At 37.9% G+C, this 17,509-nt stretch overlaps 1 protein-coding gene and 1 non-coding gene across 2 annotated transcripts; both read left to right on the top strand.

Annotated features, from left to right (window-relative positions):
• Positions 1 to 5,521: 5,521 nt before the first annotated feature.
• LOC145765075 (uncharacterized) lies at positions 5,522 to 16,270 on the top strand. Its single transcript, XM_082576814.1, has 6 exons — positions 5,522 to 5,769; positions 13,456 to 13,652; positions 14,084 to 14,155; positions 14,252 to 14,320; positions 14,948 to 15,082; positions 15,450 to 16,270. Exons 1-6 carry the CDS (start codon positions 5,603 to 5,605, stop codon positions 15,767 to 15,769), a joined length of 960 nt encoding a protein of 319 aa, XP_082432940.1. The 5' UTR covers positions 5,522 to 5,602; the 3' UTR covers positions 15,770 to 16,270.
• A 485-nt stretch (positions 16,271 to 16,755) lies between these two features.
• Positions 16,756 to 16,858, top strand: LOC145765752 (U6 spliceosomal RNA). Its single transcript, XR_014288628.1, has one exon. It is a non-coding gene; the product is annotated as a U6 spliceosomal RNA (small nuclear RNA).
• The last annotated feature ends 651 nt before the right edge of the window (positions 16,859 to 17,509 follow it).

The following is a 17,509-nucleotide window of genomic DNA, read 5'->3' as shown; positions in this document are numbered from 1 at the left end:
CCAGAAGCGTTCCTTTTTTTTAACTAAATTTTGACCCAAAGTGCATTTTGTTGAGAGCAAAAATGTATTGCTTCGTTCGGCAAACACGGTCACATCAATCAATCATTTTATTTTTCGTCATTAACGCGTCCGGGACGAAAAAGATACTAACTACAAAAATCGATACATATAGACCTCCCAGCACGTTAATGAACGGGAAGACGTGGCAAAACCTTGAAAAGTTTAAAACGTGCCTGAATTGAAAAATTATGTAGGCTATATACCGTATCAGTAGTTAGCACGGCCACAATCGGAAAATTACCCAGAGAAATTCTCAAATTCCAACAAATTAAAAAAACTCTAACTTTATTACTCACATTTGAAAAGACATAAAAAATGATTAAAAACTGACTAAAAAATGCACTTCGTGTCAAAATTTAGTTAAAAAAAAATAAATAAAAAAAAAGAACGCTTCCGGGTAGTATCGAACTCAGTCCCTCTAGAGTCGGAGGCGGCGACGTATCGCATGCGCCACGTTACGAGTTGAGTGAGATGGTTGGATTTAGAACTTATATGCGCTTCTCGTCTTTTGCTTTGAAAGAGAAAAAGAAAAAAGTGACTGTATAGTGACGTCATGACCGGTCAAATAGTGTTTCAGATTCAAAGACCGGCGCCGGTTAAATAGCCACTGCCTATTTAAAAACAATGAGCTACTTGATGAAAAATGTGCGGGCCACGTAAATGGGTACCGCGGGCCGTGCTCTGGCCCGCGGGCCGTATGTTGCACGCCTCTGCTCTAACCCTAACCTTTGCTGACCGCAGTTTCCGCAAACATTTTTCCGCAGTTTCCACTAAACTTTACCCTAACCCTAATTCTAACCATAGAGTAATCTATGCTCTAACCCTCGCTGATCGCAGTTTCCGCAAACATTTTTCTGCAGTTTCCGCTTACCGTACCCTAACTCTAACAATCGAGTAATCTATGCTCTCTAACCCTAACCCTCGCTGATCGCAGTTTCCGCAAACATTTTTCTGCAGTTTCCGCTAACCTTTACCCTAACCATAGAGTAATCTATGCTCTAACCCTAACCCTCGCTGATTGCAGTTTCCGCAAACATTTTTACGCAGTTTTGCAGTTTGCGCTAACCGCAGTTTCCGCTAACCTTTACCCTAACCATAGAGTAATCTATGCTCTAACCCTCGCTGATTGCAGTTTCCGCAAATATTTTTCCGCAGTTTGCACTAACCCTAACCATCGAGCTTGTTTGCGGAAACTCCAATCAGCGAGTTCGGCTTTGTGCTATTAAACTGCAATCAGCGACTTCGGCTTTTTTTAATTTTTCTCTCGATCTTTTCAGGGTACGAACTGAGGGTACGAACTGTTCAGGGTACGAACTAGGTTGCACCCCAGTGTGTGCACCTATTTGACCGGCGTCTAACTAACTGAATTTTGCTAGTTTGTAGTGAATAATAAACTCTATAGGCTACATAAACAGCTACTGTAGGCATTTCGTGTGGTGAGTATGAAGTAATGGCTGCGTAGTTAGTTACAAGCAAACCTACTAGCTAGCTAGAGTATGAAAGAAAAATAATGAGGTCTCATAATCCCAGAAAAGATTTTATGTTGTACTTTCAAGAGACAGCACATACAGTAAATCAATCAATCATTATATTTTTCGTCATTAAATTTATTGAATCTATGTAGCTAGCTGTATATTAAATAGAGAAGGAGTTGGAAATGCATCTCTGATATGTTCCTTTTTCATTGTTAAATTAAGCTGTATCTTCCTTTGCTGTTCAAACTATAGCTTCTGGATCAAGATACAATCATTTAATGAGTTCCAACAGGTGTATTGGTGTCCCATGTCCTCCAGACAGGGTGTTATGTTGGATGACATCAATAGTTTTTAAATAATTTGTAAGACACATGTAAAGATATTTCTGGTATCCCGTGTTTGTTTACACACTCCATCTCAGATTTGCAATGTGATTTGCCTTTTGTGTATTCAGTGTGCTTCTCTGGAATTTCTCTTTTGATAATTGTACTTATAAAAGAATTTGCTTGCTATCAAGGTCTGAGCAAAATTATATAACTACAACTCCGTCCTTGGTATATAACTGGCCGACTCCGAACCTGAGTTTTTTTTTCTTGCTGAGACTTTTCGGTCATTTGTCCCAAATGACTTGAAAAAATTCGGTCATTTTTTCTGATGAAATTCATTCCTTTCAAGTAGCTGATTGGTCACAACGGTAAACCATAATCTCTTCGTGGGAAAATTGTAATATAAGATTCCCGGATCCTTTCGTCTGTATGTAATGACCGAAAGAAACACTCATCTGAAACGTCTATTCGAGAATTGTATTTCTGTAAAATTAGCCAACTGGTTGTCGAAATCGGGATGCAACACCGTACACCACTAAAACTTGTCACCACGATACAAACTACTTAGATAAAGACGGATATTTCGTCCAGCTGGCAAGCACCAAGCAAACAGTTAAATATGCAACCAACCTTCAAATCAACAATTTTAAAATGACGAGAATAATTTGCAATATTCCAAATCGCACGTAAGCAACTAAGCATCTTATGTAACGTAATAATGATAAGTAATGATAAACTATTCAATAGGGTGATTCAAAAAAAAAAATTTTTTTTTTCATCACTCTCACCCCTTAGATATGTGATGCATCATGCAAAAACATGTATTCCAAAAGATTTTTGAAATCAGACGTCATTTAGAGGTGGCACAGCCCATGCAAAATTTTCGTGGTTTTTCTATATGCGATACACTACAATCGTCTTGACCAAAACCACAGAAATTTTTAGTCAAGATGGTAAGTGTAGAATATGTCAAAAACTGGATAAATATTACAAGTACATGGTAATAATTTCGTAAACCAGAAGAAAGAGTGCCTAAAAAAGTCATCACTTAGTCTTGCAGCTGCGTTAGATCGCATAGGGGTCACTGACTGGAAAGCCGTGTATATATCAGCAGAAACAGTGGCGGGGGTAGGTGGAGACCCTGCTCAATTCAGGCTAAGTTCTTCTACCATAAGACGCCATCAACAAAAGTATCGACTAGACATTGTGAATGAAATAAAAGATCAGTTCCATTCTAAAATCCTAATGAATCATTAGCAGTGCATGGGATGGCAAGTTCCTTGAAGATCTGGTAGGCAATCAGCAGTGTGGACCGTTTACCAATTACCAGTTTCCGGCCACAGCATTTCCAAGCTTCACGGGGTATCAAAACTTGCTTCAGGAACTGGACACATGATGGCAACTGCTGTTTTTAATGCACTTGAAGAATGGGAAGTTAGTGGGAAAGTGAGGGCCCTGTGCTTTGACACAAACTGCCTCCAACACCGGCCAACACGCTGGTGTTAGCACTCTTTTGGAGCAGAAACTTGGAAAAAGTTTGCTTCACTTTGCTTACAGACATCACATTATGGAACTTATTTTAAAAAGTGCATTTGAAGCAAAGTTTGGTATGTCCTATGTTCCAGACATCAGCCTTTTTAAGCGGTTTCACGAAAAATGGAACTTTATTGATCAATCCAATTACCAGCCAGACCCAACTGATGCACATGTCAATAACTTCATCTAGCCAGTTTGTGCAGATCTGTTGACATTTGCAAATGAACAATTGTCTGCAAGACACCCACGGGATGATTACCGAGACCTGCTGGAATTGCTTATAACTTTTTTAAGAGAACAACCTCACAATGGGGTTGCCTTCCGCTGTCCAGGTGCATTCTACCACTCTGGATGTCCAAGCCCAAGGTATTGTACTGTTACAAAATTTGGCTTTTTCGCAGCCAATTTAAGCCAAGAAAGAAGAGACCGGACTTCGAGATCTACTGTATATATGCCTCTTTGCTTCATTAGTATATGTGAAAGCATAGATTACTTGCATTTTGCCAAGTGAGGCTCCATGACAAGATCTTAATTTAATGAAAGAGCTCTTAGGGTATAAACATATCTGCTCAGGTCTTTCAAAAGCTACTTTAAATAAACTTTCACACCACATATGGTACGTGTCAGAAGAATTAGTGGCTCTGGCTTTTTTGATACCTTGGTGAGCTTGGAAACTTAGAGGAAAATGATGAGCTCTCTCAGAATGGAACAAAACCTGGAGGGCAAGAAACAACCTCCGTCCAGAATCGTTGAAAAAGAGCTGCGGGACTTTGTGTCAAAAGACATTCTTAAACTTTTCCATAAGCTTGACATTCCACATGAGCTCCTTTCATTAGATTCGACTACTTGAGATGACAGAGATGATTATGCCAATGCTAAAACACAGGTGCTGGCTCTAAAAGTGTTTCATGATCATGCCGAACAAGGTGTGACCCTGGTACAGCGGTTTAACAAGCTGCTTTCGAAGACTGAAGAGCAATTTCAGTTTCTTCTTCAAGAGGTGACTGAGCAACAAAAAAAATTTCCAGACAGTGTAAGAATACCATTGTGAGCCAGATTGAAAAACAATAATGTGCATAAACTTTATGATAATGACTGAACACATATCTACATTACAAAATAACATTTCTGCATTCATTAAATCTTTGTAAATATTTGATGACTTTTAAAGACAGTGTTTTTGATATTTATCAAGTATTATTGATGCAACAAAAATGCCAATTTTTTGTTGTTTGTTTTGTGCGTGTTAATTTGTCAGGCTATATTCTAGCTTTACATAGTTTTTTTAGCATGTATTTGTGTTTTAGGTATTGTTGTTCCTTTGTGGAATATTGTGAATCAGTAAATCCACCATTTCAATGGTATAATAATAAATATGTTATTTTTTAACAAATTCATCCGATTTGCAAAAGTTGAAACTGGATGTGCCACCACTAATCCTTTGAGTAGGACAAAAATTTTTTTATGTATCATGTTATTGCTTTACTCATCACACTTTTAGGGGGTGAGAGTTAAAAATTTCAAAAAAAAATTTTTTTTCCTCAATTTTGAATCACCCTACTATTCAAGCACCTGTTTCAAGTTTGGCCAACATTTGTTCAAGTCTAGCTCACACCTGCTCAAGTTTGGCTTACACTTGTTCAAGTATAATTAAAGATTTAACGATGATGTAATGCTATGCCGCAGCTGTAAATTTTTTACACGTCTTCCAAACGATTCTGCAATCTGCTCATTTTTAGCAATAATCCATTACGTCAGACGCCAAGATTCAGTAGACCTGAACGGCTTTATATGACGTTTGATATGAAAATTGTCCGTAATACTGATACAACATTTTTTTTTCGGATATTTTAACCGAATTGACTATCTATTTTTTCGGACATTTTGACTGAATTGACTATTTTTTTCGGACATTTTGCTAAAAAATCAGTCAATGACCGATAAATGACCAAAAAAAAAACCCAGGCTCTGAACACACCAAAATTCTTCTGACTCCACAAATCCGACTTCACAGCCCTGATTAAGACTATGGTTTGATAGTTTGAACAAACCCGTTTGTTTCCTTTTTTGTGGCGGGATAAATAAAATATTGATCTTTTCCAATGTTTTGGCCATTCTAGTCAATGTGTGAAGTATTGAATTGAAAAATTTTCGGTTTAATCTAGAGTTGGATAATTTGTACAGAATTGTTATACTTAAACAACAATGCCAAAGAGAGGAAGAGTATGGTGGACACGTGAAGAAACAAGGAATATGTTATGCATTCTTCAAAGAATGAATCTGTTTGAAAAAATTGTTAATAAAATTTCAAAACCTCGTGACTTGTACAAAGAAGTGGAAAAACTGATGATCTTGAAAGGTCATACTAAAAGGTATAGTGAGCATTATATCTTACTCCTGTTCTATAATTTGCAAATGGTTCCAATTTGGAACCAGTTCTAAGGGATCCATGCTCTGAAATGATTACTGTTTCCTTATTACACTGTTGATTTTTGGGCCTGCCTGAACCGGTACACAATATCTGGGCATAACCCTCTTGGGCGAGACCATGTGGGCAACGGACTTAGGGGTGTTCAATTTCGATTATTTGAATATTCGAAATTCAATTTATTTTCAGACGTTAAATGCCATGACCAAAATTATGGGTACAGAATCTGTATGGCCGTAATGTTGGGCACTGTTGATGAAGATCTCGAGCTTCTCGAAGTTGGAGGACTTTCCCATGCAAGGTGGCTGACCTTGGCCTGTCGCATACCCCGTTTCTATGTTTCTATACAACGACCAACCACAACATTGACAACAATCGCAGAATTTTGCATTAGAGTTTACTTTCCGGCATAGTTTGAAATCAAGCACTACCACACGATCACAGATGGACCGAAAAACTTCTTCAATATGCTACAAAGAGTCGTCAAATTTCCGAACAATAAAGTCAAGGAGATTGCACTGGATGTCCTTAAGCGAAATGCATTCTTTGCGCACCAAGAAAACATTCTCTTGGGGACATAGGCGTCATTTCAGGGGTGCGAAGGGTGCTTGAGCACCCCAAAATGAAAATCTGAGGTAACAACATAAATGCGAGAGCACCCCTGGGCCCTGGTTTGCATACAAAATACACCGATTCGAATGGAAATTTGCATTGCTAAATAACGTTTTTTTTTTCTTTCTTGAAAGTCGTTTCACCAAAGCGCAATATTTTCAGTGTTTTACATTTGTGGGTGGCACGCAGCGCCACACATATCAAAGGCAGACATGATTGTACTATTGCGTAACAATTAAGCACAAACACGCGCACTGCGTCAAGAAGTGCTGTTTTCTACTCAAACGTCTACAAAAACATTCTGCAAACGGCGTCAGATGCAATCGTTAGCCGTTTCCCTTCTTCATCATACCGAATGGCAAACTTGCTACTAGAGCTGCTAGAGCAGTGGTTCTCAACGGGGGCGGTACCGCCCCCCAGGGGGCGTTTTGATTTTGTAGGGGGGCGGTATGATTATATCGGCTCAAGGGGGGCGTTTTGATCATTAAGGTGCATTCTGGTTTAACCCATCTACCGCCCAGCGTAACGATTTTGTCAAAGAGCTCGCATCTTCGTGGTAGCATTTCCTACTTAATACCTGGTGGAAAAATGGTTTAGCGGTGTTAATCTGCTACATACCAAACAGCGAAACCCACTTGACATATCCATAAGAGGTGATCTTCGAATGTTTCTCACTGGCTTTACCCCGGATGTGAAGAAACTGGCACTTTCTCACCAAGCCCAAAGTTCACACTGACTACCAGTAGCCTAGGCCTATAGCCTACTGTTTTCATGCTCGCAAATATATATTTGCTTTTCGTTAAATAAAGTCACTAGTCTCTAAAACCCTTACAGCCTGTTTCATCCTAAAAGGGGAATCATCAAAAGAGGAATCATCAAAAATCTATTTGAATAAGGACCTTCTGATAATCCCCCTTTTAGGGTAAAACAGGCTGTAAAGGTTTTAGAGATTGGTAACTAGCCTATGTTTGATGTAATTCGTTCTGCTTGGCTTTTTGCTTGGCATTGAGCACTTTTTGTAGTATTGATAGTAAGTTATTCATTGTTTTATATTTGCTTTTTGTAATTAATCGATTTTGTTGGGGGGTGGGGGGGCGGTAATATTTTGCCAGTTTATGAAGGTTGAGAATCACTGTGCTAGAGAATCCCACAATGAAAGAAGCCGATGTTACGAAAGTAAGCAAATTTTATGATGGTGACTGGGAACGCAAGGATTTGCTGCGTGAACGCAAACAGTGGTTCGCTTGTTGCAAACGTGACGGTGATGTTGTGACAGTGAATACGCTAAGTCAGAAATTCATTGCACAGCCGTCAATGGTCGATATAATGCCAAATATATATGCAGCTTTGGTAACTTACATTGTTATGCCGACTTCTTCCTGTGAAGCCGAACGTTCCTTTTCGTTATTACGACGCTTGAAGACCTACCTTCGCAGCACTCAAACGCAACAACGACCGAACAATTTGGCCGTTACAGGTAGTCATCGCGAATTGGCGGAGAAATTAAACATGGAAGAACTTGTCACGGAGTTTGTTTCCAAGACAACGACCCGCAGAAACAAATTTGGATGTGATTAATTTATAGCAAGCCGCATTATAAGGCAGACGTGAACAAATTAAAGTCGAATATATTTCAATATTCAATGTAAGATCACTTTCGCCTCGCATGTAATACTTGTTTTCATTTCTATCTGATCGTTTGACATACCGCTGCAGTCTATTCGATTACACATACGACAAAATTATCTTCTTTTATGTTGATTCGACGTTTCATGACGTAGGCTAAACATGGTTGAATTTACTATTAGATTGAGTCATTTGTTTTAACATTTTCCATCGGTCAGGTTTTCAATTGATTAGCCTATATTGACAATTTTCATAAGATAACTTAGAGCACCCCTAATTTCGTCAAATTTTTAAAAAAAATTACGCCAATGCTTGGGGATGTTGGCAGATGAAACAGTTCGTCATTTAGCTGTAAACAAAATCCTTAGTTTGAGAGGGGTCATTGAACAATTTTCAATCGAAAATGAAGTGCCTGAAAGCGAAGCAGCACCAGTCCAAAACGAGCCATCCGATGGGGAAGAATCCGTAGCTTCTGTCCATCTGAAAAAATTCAATGTTCCAGCAATCAACCTTCATGCTAAATCTTACTACAAACTTGTGAACTTAAATTCTGACCAAACCAACAAACCACCAGCAACTCGACACCTGAGTAACTGTGACATCGAAAAAATCGGAGAAGAGCAAACAAATGTAAAGATGGTTCGGGCATTGTAAATGCTTTAGATTAAAAGTTATGAAGACCCAAACATGGAGGAAAATGTACAATTGTACATGTGAACACATTTTGAGGGACCTTGGTAACTTTTGAAGGGCTGTAATTTCTAAACGTCTTGAGATAATGAGCTGAAATTTTTTTTGTGTTCATTATACATCAATATGAAACTTTAGTGTAAATTTCAAGAAAATCTAAGAGGGTCGAGCTTGCACACCCTGTTGAGTTGACAGGGAATGACCCATTTGTGTATTATGTGCAGCTTTCAAAGTCGGTAGCAACCTTAAAAATGCTTTCGATTGCCCTAAAAATTTGACAGGATTATTTTTTCAGCTATTGACACGATACAAGAGGGTGCCCCATTGAATTAAAAAAAAAAATCAATTTCTGAATCACCCTAGTGTGGCCTGTCATTTTAACGTCGCTAAACGTTGAAATCGTGTAGAAAAGAGAACTTTGATGACTAGGATACGTTCAGAAACTGAGAAACATTCACAGAAGCCCTTCGATACGTTGCATTTTTATAATAGCCTAATGTATTCAGACGTGGAATCAATGTACAAATGAACTGTTAGGCTAAATGGGTTCTTGGAACATATCGAGGGGCTTCTGTGAATGTTTCCCAGTTTCAACGTATCCTAGTCAGCAAAGTTCTCTTTTCTACACGATTTCAACGTTTAGCGATGTTAAAACGATGTAAAAACGGCAATTTCCGCTGGTTGGGATAACTAGGCTACGGTACCTGATAATTTCCTTTCAATCCAAGCTGTAGGCCACACATTTGTTGATCCAAACTAATCATTTTAACTATTCAAAAGTACTAACTTAAAGACATTAAACATTTTTTTTTTTTTGTATTATTTTCTTTTTTTTTATTTTCCCTTCATTTCTTAAATTTTTCTGAAGGTGTTGCGACCGTGCCAAATTTCTTTCAACTCAATAACTTACTTCGGTCACAAGCACGTTTTAACGTTCGCGTTTTGTCGCTTCTACCTTTTTCTACACCTTTACTATGTTGACGTGTATTGTTTTTGGTATCATGATCAAAAATAAAAACAATTGAACTGACATGACGAATTCAAGCACGTTTTAACGTCCGCGTTTTGTCGCTTCTACCTTTGCTATGTTGTTTTTCATATGATGGTCAAAAATAAAAACAACTCAACTGAACTGACATAACGAATTTTAATGTAATAGTTCAAACATTTTATTTTTATTCGTTTCTGCACGATTTCAACGTTTAACGATGTAAAAACGGCAATTATAATTAGGCTACGGTACCCGATAATTCCCTTTCAAAAACAAATTTCAAAAACTCGCCGAATAGGGCACTCGCCGAAAAAGGCTCTCGCCGAATAAGGAACTCGCCTAATAGTAGCAGACCCGTGTTCTGTATACTGCTGATGCGCCTACGTAGCGTTAAGAGCATTCGGATTCAGTAGGCATAAGTCATAATTTCAGTAGGCACAAGTCATAATTTTAACGTGGGCATTCGAAATAAAATTATTTACTGCAGTAATAGCTACTGATTTGCATGTGGTTAGTACAACAAGCTGTGTCCTCTGCTACTGAATTTTAACTGACATTTTTAAATGGCAAAGCCAATTAGTAATAACCAGGGCAACCAAAAGTCAATAAAGTCAAAATTTTTCTGCCTTGTTCAAAGTTTATAAAACGTCCATAAACTAAATTTCAGGCTGACACGATGAGAGGTTTCAAAGTTATTAAGTAAAAAAAAGTCAAGTTTCATGGTTAGGTCAAAATTTTCTTTCAACGTAATTTTTCTTCTATCTATTGATATTTTATTAAACCTACACAGATACTGATTTCTTGTTGCTATTCTGCCGTAATAATCCATTTGTTACAATTTCTGAGGTAATAATCTTGTTTCGCCCACTACTGACAATAGGCGTGGAAGGCAGATAACGTGGTCTTTGCTCTTGGCTAGGTGAATGCTCAAACCATTATACACATAGTAGGCTATTGAGTTTTAGCTTCCTGATGTTCTCAAATTTGTCTTTAGCAAGCCAATAAATATGCCTAAGGTTACACAACCAAGTTCTTCTAAAGTTCGCAATACACTGCTTAATCAGATAATTACACTTCTGAGTTGACCTCAACACCTAAAGGTGAATGACAGAAGAAGACAGGAACTTCAAAGGCGATAATGCGAAACATTACTTGGTGTTGAAGTATAATACTGCAGAACCCTCTCAGTAATGTCGGGATATTTAAAGACACTCCATATTTATCTTTTGCAGTTTTTCGAGTTACTTTCATTACCTGTTCGTTAGCTGTGGACTGTGGTGTTGAGTCTTCCACATTTTTTTTTATATTTCATTAGAAAAAGAAGATATCCTTACCTAACGGTTTGATTTCTAATATGCTTTGTATTTCGCATCTGGGTTACAAACGCAGAAAGTTATTGGTCAAAATTAGGTCAAAATTTGTAAATTATAAAGTCAAAATTTCAAGTTTTAAGGTCAAAAAATTGGTTGCCCTAGTAATAACACCTTCAGAAATCCACATACAGCAACTTTACATGGAGATTGAATGCCACTCTCAAAGAATACAAAGTAAAGTTTCTTTGTTTTAAAGACAAGTGTGAAATTTATTCTTAGTTTCTCGTGCAAATCCCCTAATATTTGGCTGCACACGTCACAAAGCCATCTTCATTTTTTTCTTGTACATGTAGCTTTTGTATTGTTTGCTTTAATGTTTTCCAAAACAAAAAATCCAATCTCGCATAGGTATGATGTGGAAAACTGTAGTAAAATTACTACTGATGCTTTTTATTCAATGCATGAATACTTGATTTCAAATTTTTATCGAGAATTCATCGAGTGGCACCTTCCTATATAGCCTAACAGCTTCATGTTGCCATCGTTAAGTATGTCCATTAGTTCTTCCTCTTTAAGGTTCAAAATTAGAGTCTGGTGGTAAAAATGGATCTCCCACCTACGTTTTTATTTTTTTCTACCAAAGATTCGAGATCAATGGAATTATTTCTTTGTTTTTTCGAAAATTTAAGGCTGATAAAAAGTGAATATGGAAAATAGTTTACTTCACTCCCAGAGTATTGTTAATGTTAGGGATGTTCGATTAAGGTGATATTCGAAATTCGTTTTTCGTATCGGCCATATTCGAAATTATAGCCGCCCTTTCAGCTGAACGCGGTTGAAAGTAACTCGAGTGGCGCGAAATCTGTCTTGTTACATTTTGCAAGCGAAAAAAGACTTCGACGCATGCGCATCGTCGATCACGTGACTATCACACGCTCTCGCGGGTCCAACGGCCAGTCCTGCACCAGGGATGCCAGATTGGCATTTTTAATGCCAAATTTCACAAATTTCTCTCAAGAATGAAGATAGCTAGGTTGTGCAATGGCAGAAAGTGTAAGCTGAGCTTTGTCGCAGTTTTATCCATTTTTTACCGAATCCATAGGCACCTAAGCCGTGGGGACAGGGCCGTAGCCAGACCGCAGAGCAAGGGGGGTCAACTTTTTTTTAGGGGGAGGCCGAAAAAATTTAAATGGTTAAAATCATTATAATTGTAGCTGTTGCTCGAGAATGTTGAGATTTTTCCAAGGGGGGGGGGCGAATTTTTTTTCAGGGGGGCGAGGCCCCCCTGGCCCCTGGCTGGCTACGGGCCTGCGTGGGAGCCAGGCCCCCACGCATATTTCTGTGTGGGGGCAACTTTTTATGCTGTATTGATACATAAAACAATAGATGAACTAGCGATCAGCAGCAGGAAAACACTTTTTGAATGCCAACCGCAACAGCTTCGCGATAAATAATCACTAGAACGAGTTGCGATGCTACAATCCAACAACAGACAACAAAATCTGTCATTTTTACATTGATTTAATGTCTGCAGACGTTGAATCAATGTAAAAATGACTGATTTTGCTGCCTGGGACATAGCAAAAATCTACCATTTCGTGTCGATTCAATGTCATCAGATGTTGAATACATCCAAAAGCAAAATAATTTGCTACGTAGACGGAGTGTGCGTTTAGCTTTATGCGCTTGAAAACATACTCGATGTCGCTTTCGAGTCGAAACCTCTGCAGTGAAATATCGCGGCAGTGAATCGCTCGCTGTGAAAATGAACTTGAAGTGTTTGGGATCCCAGCGACCTCGGCTTCAGCGGAGCGATCGTTTTCAAAAGCTGGCCTGACCGTCACGAAGCTGAGATCCCGACTGATGGGTGACCATGTCGCTTGTGTTTTTAAACACCAACATGGGCCTGGAGCTGTAGACGTTCTTTTGTGTTCTTTTTTCGCAAAACTTCATCGCATTTTTTCGCGTTTTCTAGCGAATTTTCATGTCGTTTCTTTCAATAAAATCACATTTTGCAGTATGGTGAATAGTTGTGATATTCGAAATTCGGAAATCGAAAATAAATTGAATTTCGAATATTTAAATAATCGAAATTGAACACCCCTAGTTAATGTCACCCCAGAGTGCCGCTATACTCTGGTTGGGAGCCACTGATATAGACTATGATGGATACCTTAAAACAATGAACATTTTCTTGGTGCATGTCATCACAGCAATAATCTCTATGGCCTTGAAAATCGTAGTCGATTTCGTTTTTATTTGTGAATATGCATTGTTTGTTTACCAAAGTACGGCTAGATGCTCTTCGTATAAAAGTTTAAACAGTTTTTTTTTTATCTTTAATTGATTCTGAAATGGTTAAATTCTGTTCTAATAAGTTGTTTTTTTTTTTGTCCAGTTTAAGCCAAATCAAGAGAAAAATAGAAAAAATGAGATGGGACTACTTTCGAAGATTTAAAAAAAATCATAAAAACGACACAATCCACAAAACAATAACACCTTATGACAATGAATTGCGACAGTTATTCGGCACCAAGGATAAAACACAAGTCAGTGATCGGTCTAATCCTGAAGATTCTCACCAAAACAGCTCAGGTACACATTAGATAGCAAAAATCGAATGCATGACCCATCCCTGATTTATCGTATGTAACATTTAGAGTAAAATATGTGAGACGAAATTTTATTTTACTTTTGAAAACACATCAAAAATTTAGTTTAATTAAAAGCTTATTTTTCAAAGCTTTGTGGTACATAATATGTTTATATCAAGACTCTTAGAGGTCAATTGGTTATAATTAATTAATTTAGGCATCATTCAAAAGCTTATTTTACTGTATATGGTAACTTTCCGGTAAGCTTTTTGTATGACGCAGAAAACAAGCACGGCTTTTTCCTCTTAGCTTATTATGACATAGAGTTGGTTGTTTGAGAGCCAACACATCAAAGCGTTTGCCATAATATTGTCATTAGCATGTTCAGCATCAAACATTTCAAATTAAAAAAAGCTTTTATGATGTTTACAGGTGATGAAGATGCATTAAATGTGGTGAATTTTGTCAAACCAGAACCAGTCTCATCATCGTCCGCTTTTGGAAGTAGGTGCAGTGAAAACCAAATAATGGAGATAGTTAATATCTTTTATTGTGTCACTAATACAACTTTGGTTCAATGCTGTCTTTTTTGGTTTGCAGATGAAGCGTACACTTCTCCTGTGCAAGACGAAAGTTCTTCTCCGCGCTCAAACACACAGTCTGCTATTGGTTAGTGGTTAGAGGTTTCTCGTTGTAAACTCAAAACATTACTTTCCACAAATCTTCAAGTCATACATACTTTTGTTATGAGGCGTTGCCAAGTTTTTAACTGATTGTCTTGTATCGGTCTCAAGCACATTAGAATATTCTTGATTTTTTGCTTCTACCTTTTTCTATACCTCTGCTATGTTTGGCATAACTGTTTTTGCTATGGCGATCAGAAATAAACAGAACTGTACCAAATGGCATATATTGTATATCAGAATTTTTTGGGTAATTTTTCACTTCTCTCTCTCCGTTTTGCTGCAAGGAAGCCTGGTCTTCACAACATCAGGATCGATGAGTTGTTTGCAGTGTTTTCACTTTGAGCCAGATAAAGCATTTAGGCTTGATAAAATCATATTTATAGGGCTTTAATAAGGTGGTCACCTTATTACTAAAGTTTCTACAATGCAATTGTGCTAGTGATGTACTTAGTCACTTAAAAACAAATTAATATGAAACGTAATTTCACGCATATAAAACATCGGCCTTACAAGCAACAAAAGTTAAGGCCCGACTCCTTACTTGCATTCTCTGGGGCTAGAAAAGTATCGAGAGATCTTTGTGTCTCTGCTAATCCTTTCTCATGTTCAGAATTCGATCTCCCCGAAGCTCCGGTCCAGTCTACCCTTAACCTGCAAGAAACGAACGACGTTGGTGAAGTAGGTTCGACAGTTTCAATTCCTCCTTCGCCGCATAGCACCAGTTCCTTAAGACAGTCAGACGAAGGTATTTTGTTTATAAAAAAGTCTATTTTAGTTGAAGATTCTTGAAGCAAAAAAAACTTGCCGCATGCCATTTACCGATTCTATTCGTAGCATAAACAAAAGATTAAAAAGATACTTCTAGCATCGGCCTCTCTTTTTTCTAACAATTTGCTTGAAAATTGTGCTCAGAAGGCCATTTTATGATCGACGTTTTTCTCCCGCCTACGTCACGACATTCTAATTGCTTTTTTTCGTTATTATCATCGTAACAAATACAAGTACAGCAGAGAAAACTTAGTTCACGGCATAAAACTTTGCCACCGACTGCAAATGTTCTGCCATAATGATACGCAGGATATGTAATTAATCGTAACTTTCTGGTGTCTTAGAATTAGACGAGCGGAAACGGAAAAAAGATGAAAAGAAGAGTTGGCAGCGGTTCTTTACAGAGCATCGAGCGTGGCAGGAACAACTCACGGAAAGAACGATAAAGAAACAAGAGAAAATATTAAAAGAAGCTATGGATCAGCAAAACGAAATGCTGTTGCAAATGACCAACACTATGTGTGTAACATTCTTACAAGGCTTGCAAATGGTCTTTGCGTCACAGCAAAATGATATCTCGAATCCAGCTACTGATTTATCTTCCCCGGAAGGAATTGAAAGGAATAATCCAGATGCAGAAAATTTAACTGACTTGGAAGCTTGAATTTTAACTTATTTGTTGTTTTCAACTTTACTGTATGTGCTTCGAAAAATATTTTTGTGGCATTCAGGTTTACGCCCAGTAGTTGCAGATTTAGGTGAAGTGGACTGGAAGGCAAGGAATCCAATCTTCATGTCCACCTTCAGGAATACCTTTATGTTTAAGTTTCTTGCCAAAGACACAGCCACATGCTCTTGAGTGGTGTGGAACCAGGACCTTCATGGACAAAGCCGAGCCTGGGCTCTCACTACTCGGCTATGCTTCAAAATGAAAGTTTTTGTATTCACTATGATCTAATTCAGTTAGGGAGTTGGTAAAGTTTGCATGAAATGGTAATAGTCATCAACTGTCGTTTTGTTTTGTAAGTTTCGCCAATTAAGTTTGATTTGTTGCATCTTGGGCAAAAGAGTGGCCTTTACATCACCATGTTAACCGTGATGTAACAGTTTTATAAGTCAAGGTGTATATTGTTTTACTTTCAAACATTTGTAAATTAGTTTCTTATTGATTTTGTCGTTTGTTCAAAACAGCGAGCTATATATTATACACAGGCCTTGACAACGTCCGAACTGGAGATCTGACTGAAAGCCGATGTAATTTCGGTTTTGAACTCGAAGCTAAATTTACTTTATATCCCTTTGAAACGACAGTTTTGAGATTCCTACACTTCCAAAGTGTGATCACTGAATCTCAAATCACTGCAAAACTCTTAATTTTGCGTTAAAAAATGATAAATATTTTCCTATTATCAGTGTTGCCAGACGCTTCAATAACAGGGAAAAAGAAACCAGGCACCATGAAACAAATGCTTGTAGAAATCACCCAAAAATCTTAATTCATGAACAGTCTTCCCTTTAAAAAAGCAATGAGTTGGTTTTTCATCCTTTTTGTGAGAGTCTATAAAGCCGTCGTTCTTTTGTTATAGACAACTGTCACTTGCGATGCTTATCAGCGTGGCAAGAATTTGTTGATTAACAACATTTTGCAGAACTTGCTTCGGCAGTAGATATACGGTACTAAAATTGAAACGATACAGAGAAGATTAGCATGGCCCCTGCCGGCCCGCGAAATTTTTTTTCCCACGAGATTTCTGTCTCATTGATTTTAGTCACTCTAAAAGTAAGATTTTCCGAAAGTGTTTTGAGAGATTGGTTGATTCAGATTGCGAAATAACTATTTGCTAATGAAATTCTGCAATGATAATAAAATATAAGCTTTCCCTAACCCTACTTTTTTTGAAAAGCTCTTGTGCACCGCAAAAATTAATGTAAAGAAAAAAAAAGTTTGACTTCGACGGGCGTCGAACCCTCGCTCTCACGATCACTAGGCAGGGTATGAAGCCAACCGTGCCAACGAGAAAATGTTGCATTCACACGGTTTTAATACAAACTTTTACCAAAATATGTTAATGAGACAGAAATCTCGTGGGAAAAAATTTTTCGCTGCCGGCCCTGCGCAAGGAAGACACGCGAAATCGTGAAGCGTTCCATATTTCTTTAAAAAAAAAAAGAAAAAAAACATTTTGTAGTAGGGGAGACTCAGGTAAGTTGGCCCACTCTAAATATTTTTTTAATTACAATACCGTAGTTATTGTTACGTATTGTACGCATACTGAGAAAGTGCTGTTGAAACTACCTTATCACCAGGTTGGGAGGCTCTAGCAAGCAGTATAAACATGTGAGCACACGCTTTTTGTATGAAAAATTATTTTTGGATTTTAGAATTTTTTAGATGTCGAGTGAG

The sequence above is a fragment of the Aplidium turbinatum genome, chromosome 2 (genome assembly GCF_918807975.1).
Source record: "Aplidium turbinatum chromosome 2, kaAplTurb1.1, whole genome shotgun sequence".
NCBI lineage: Eukaryota > Metazoa > Chordata > Ascidiacea > Aplousobranchia > Polyclinidae > Aplidium > Aplidium turbinatum.
Note: the sequence above shows the minus strand (reverse complement) of the source record. Positions and strands in the feature narration are given on the sequence as shown.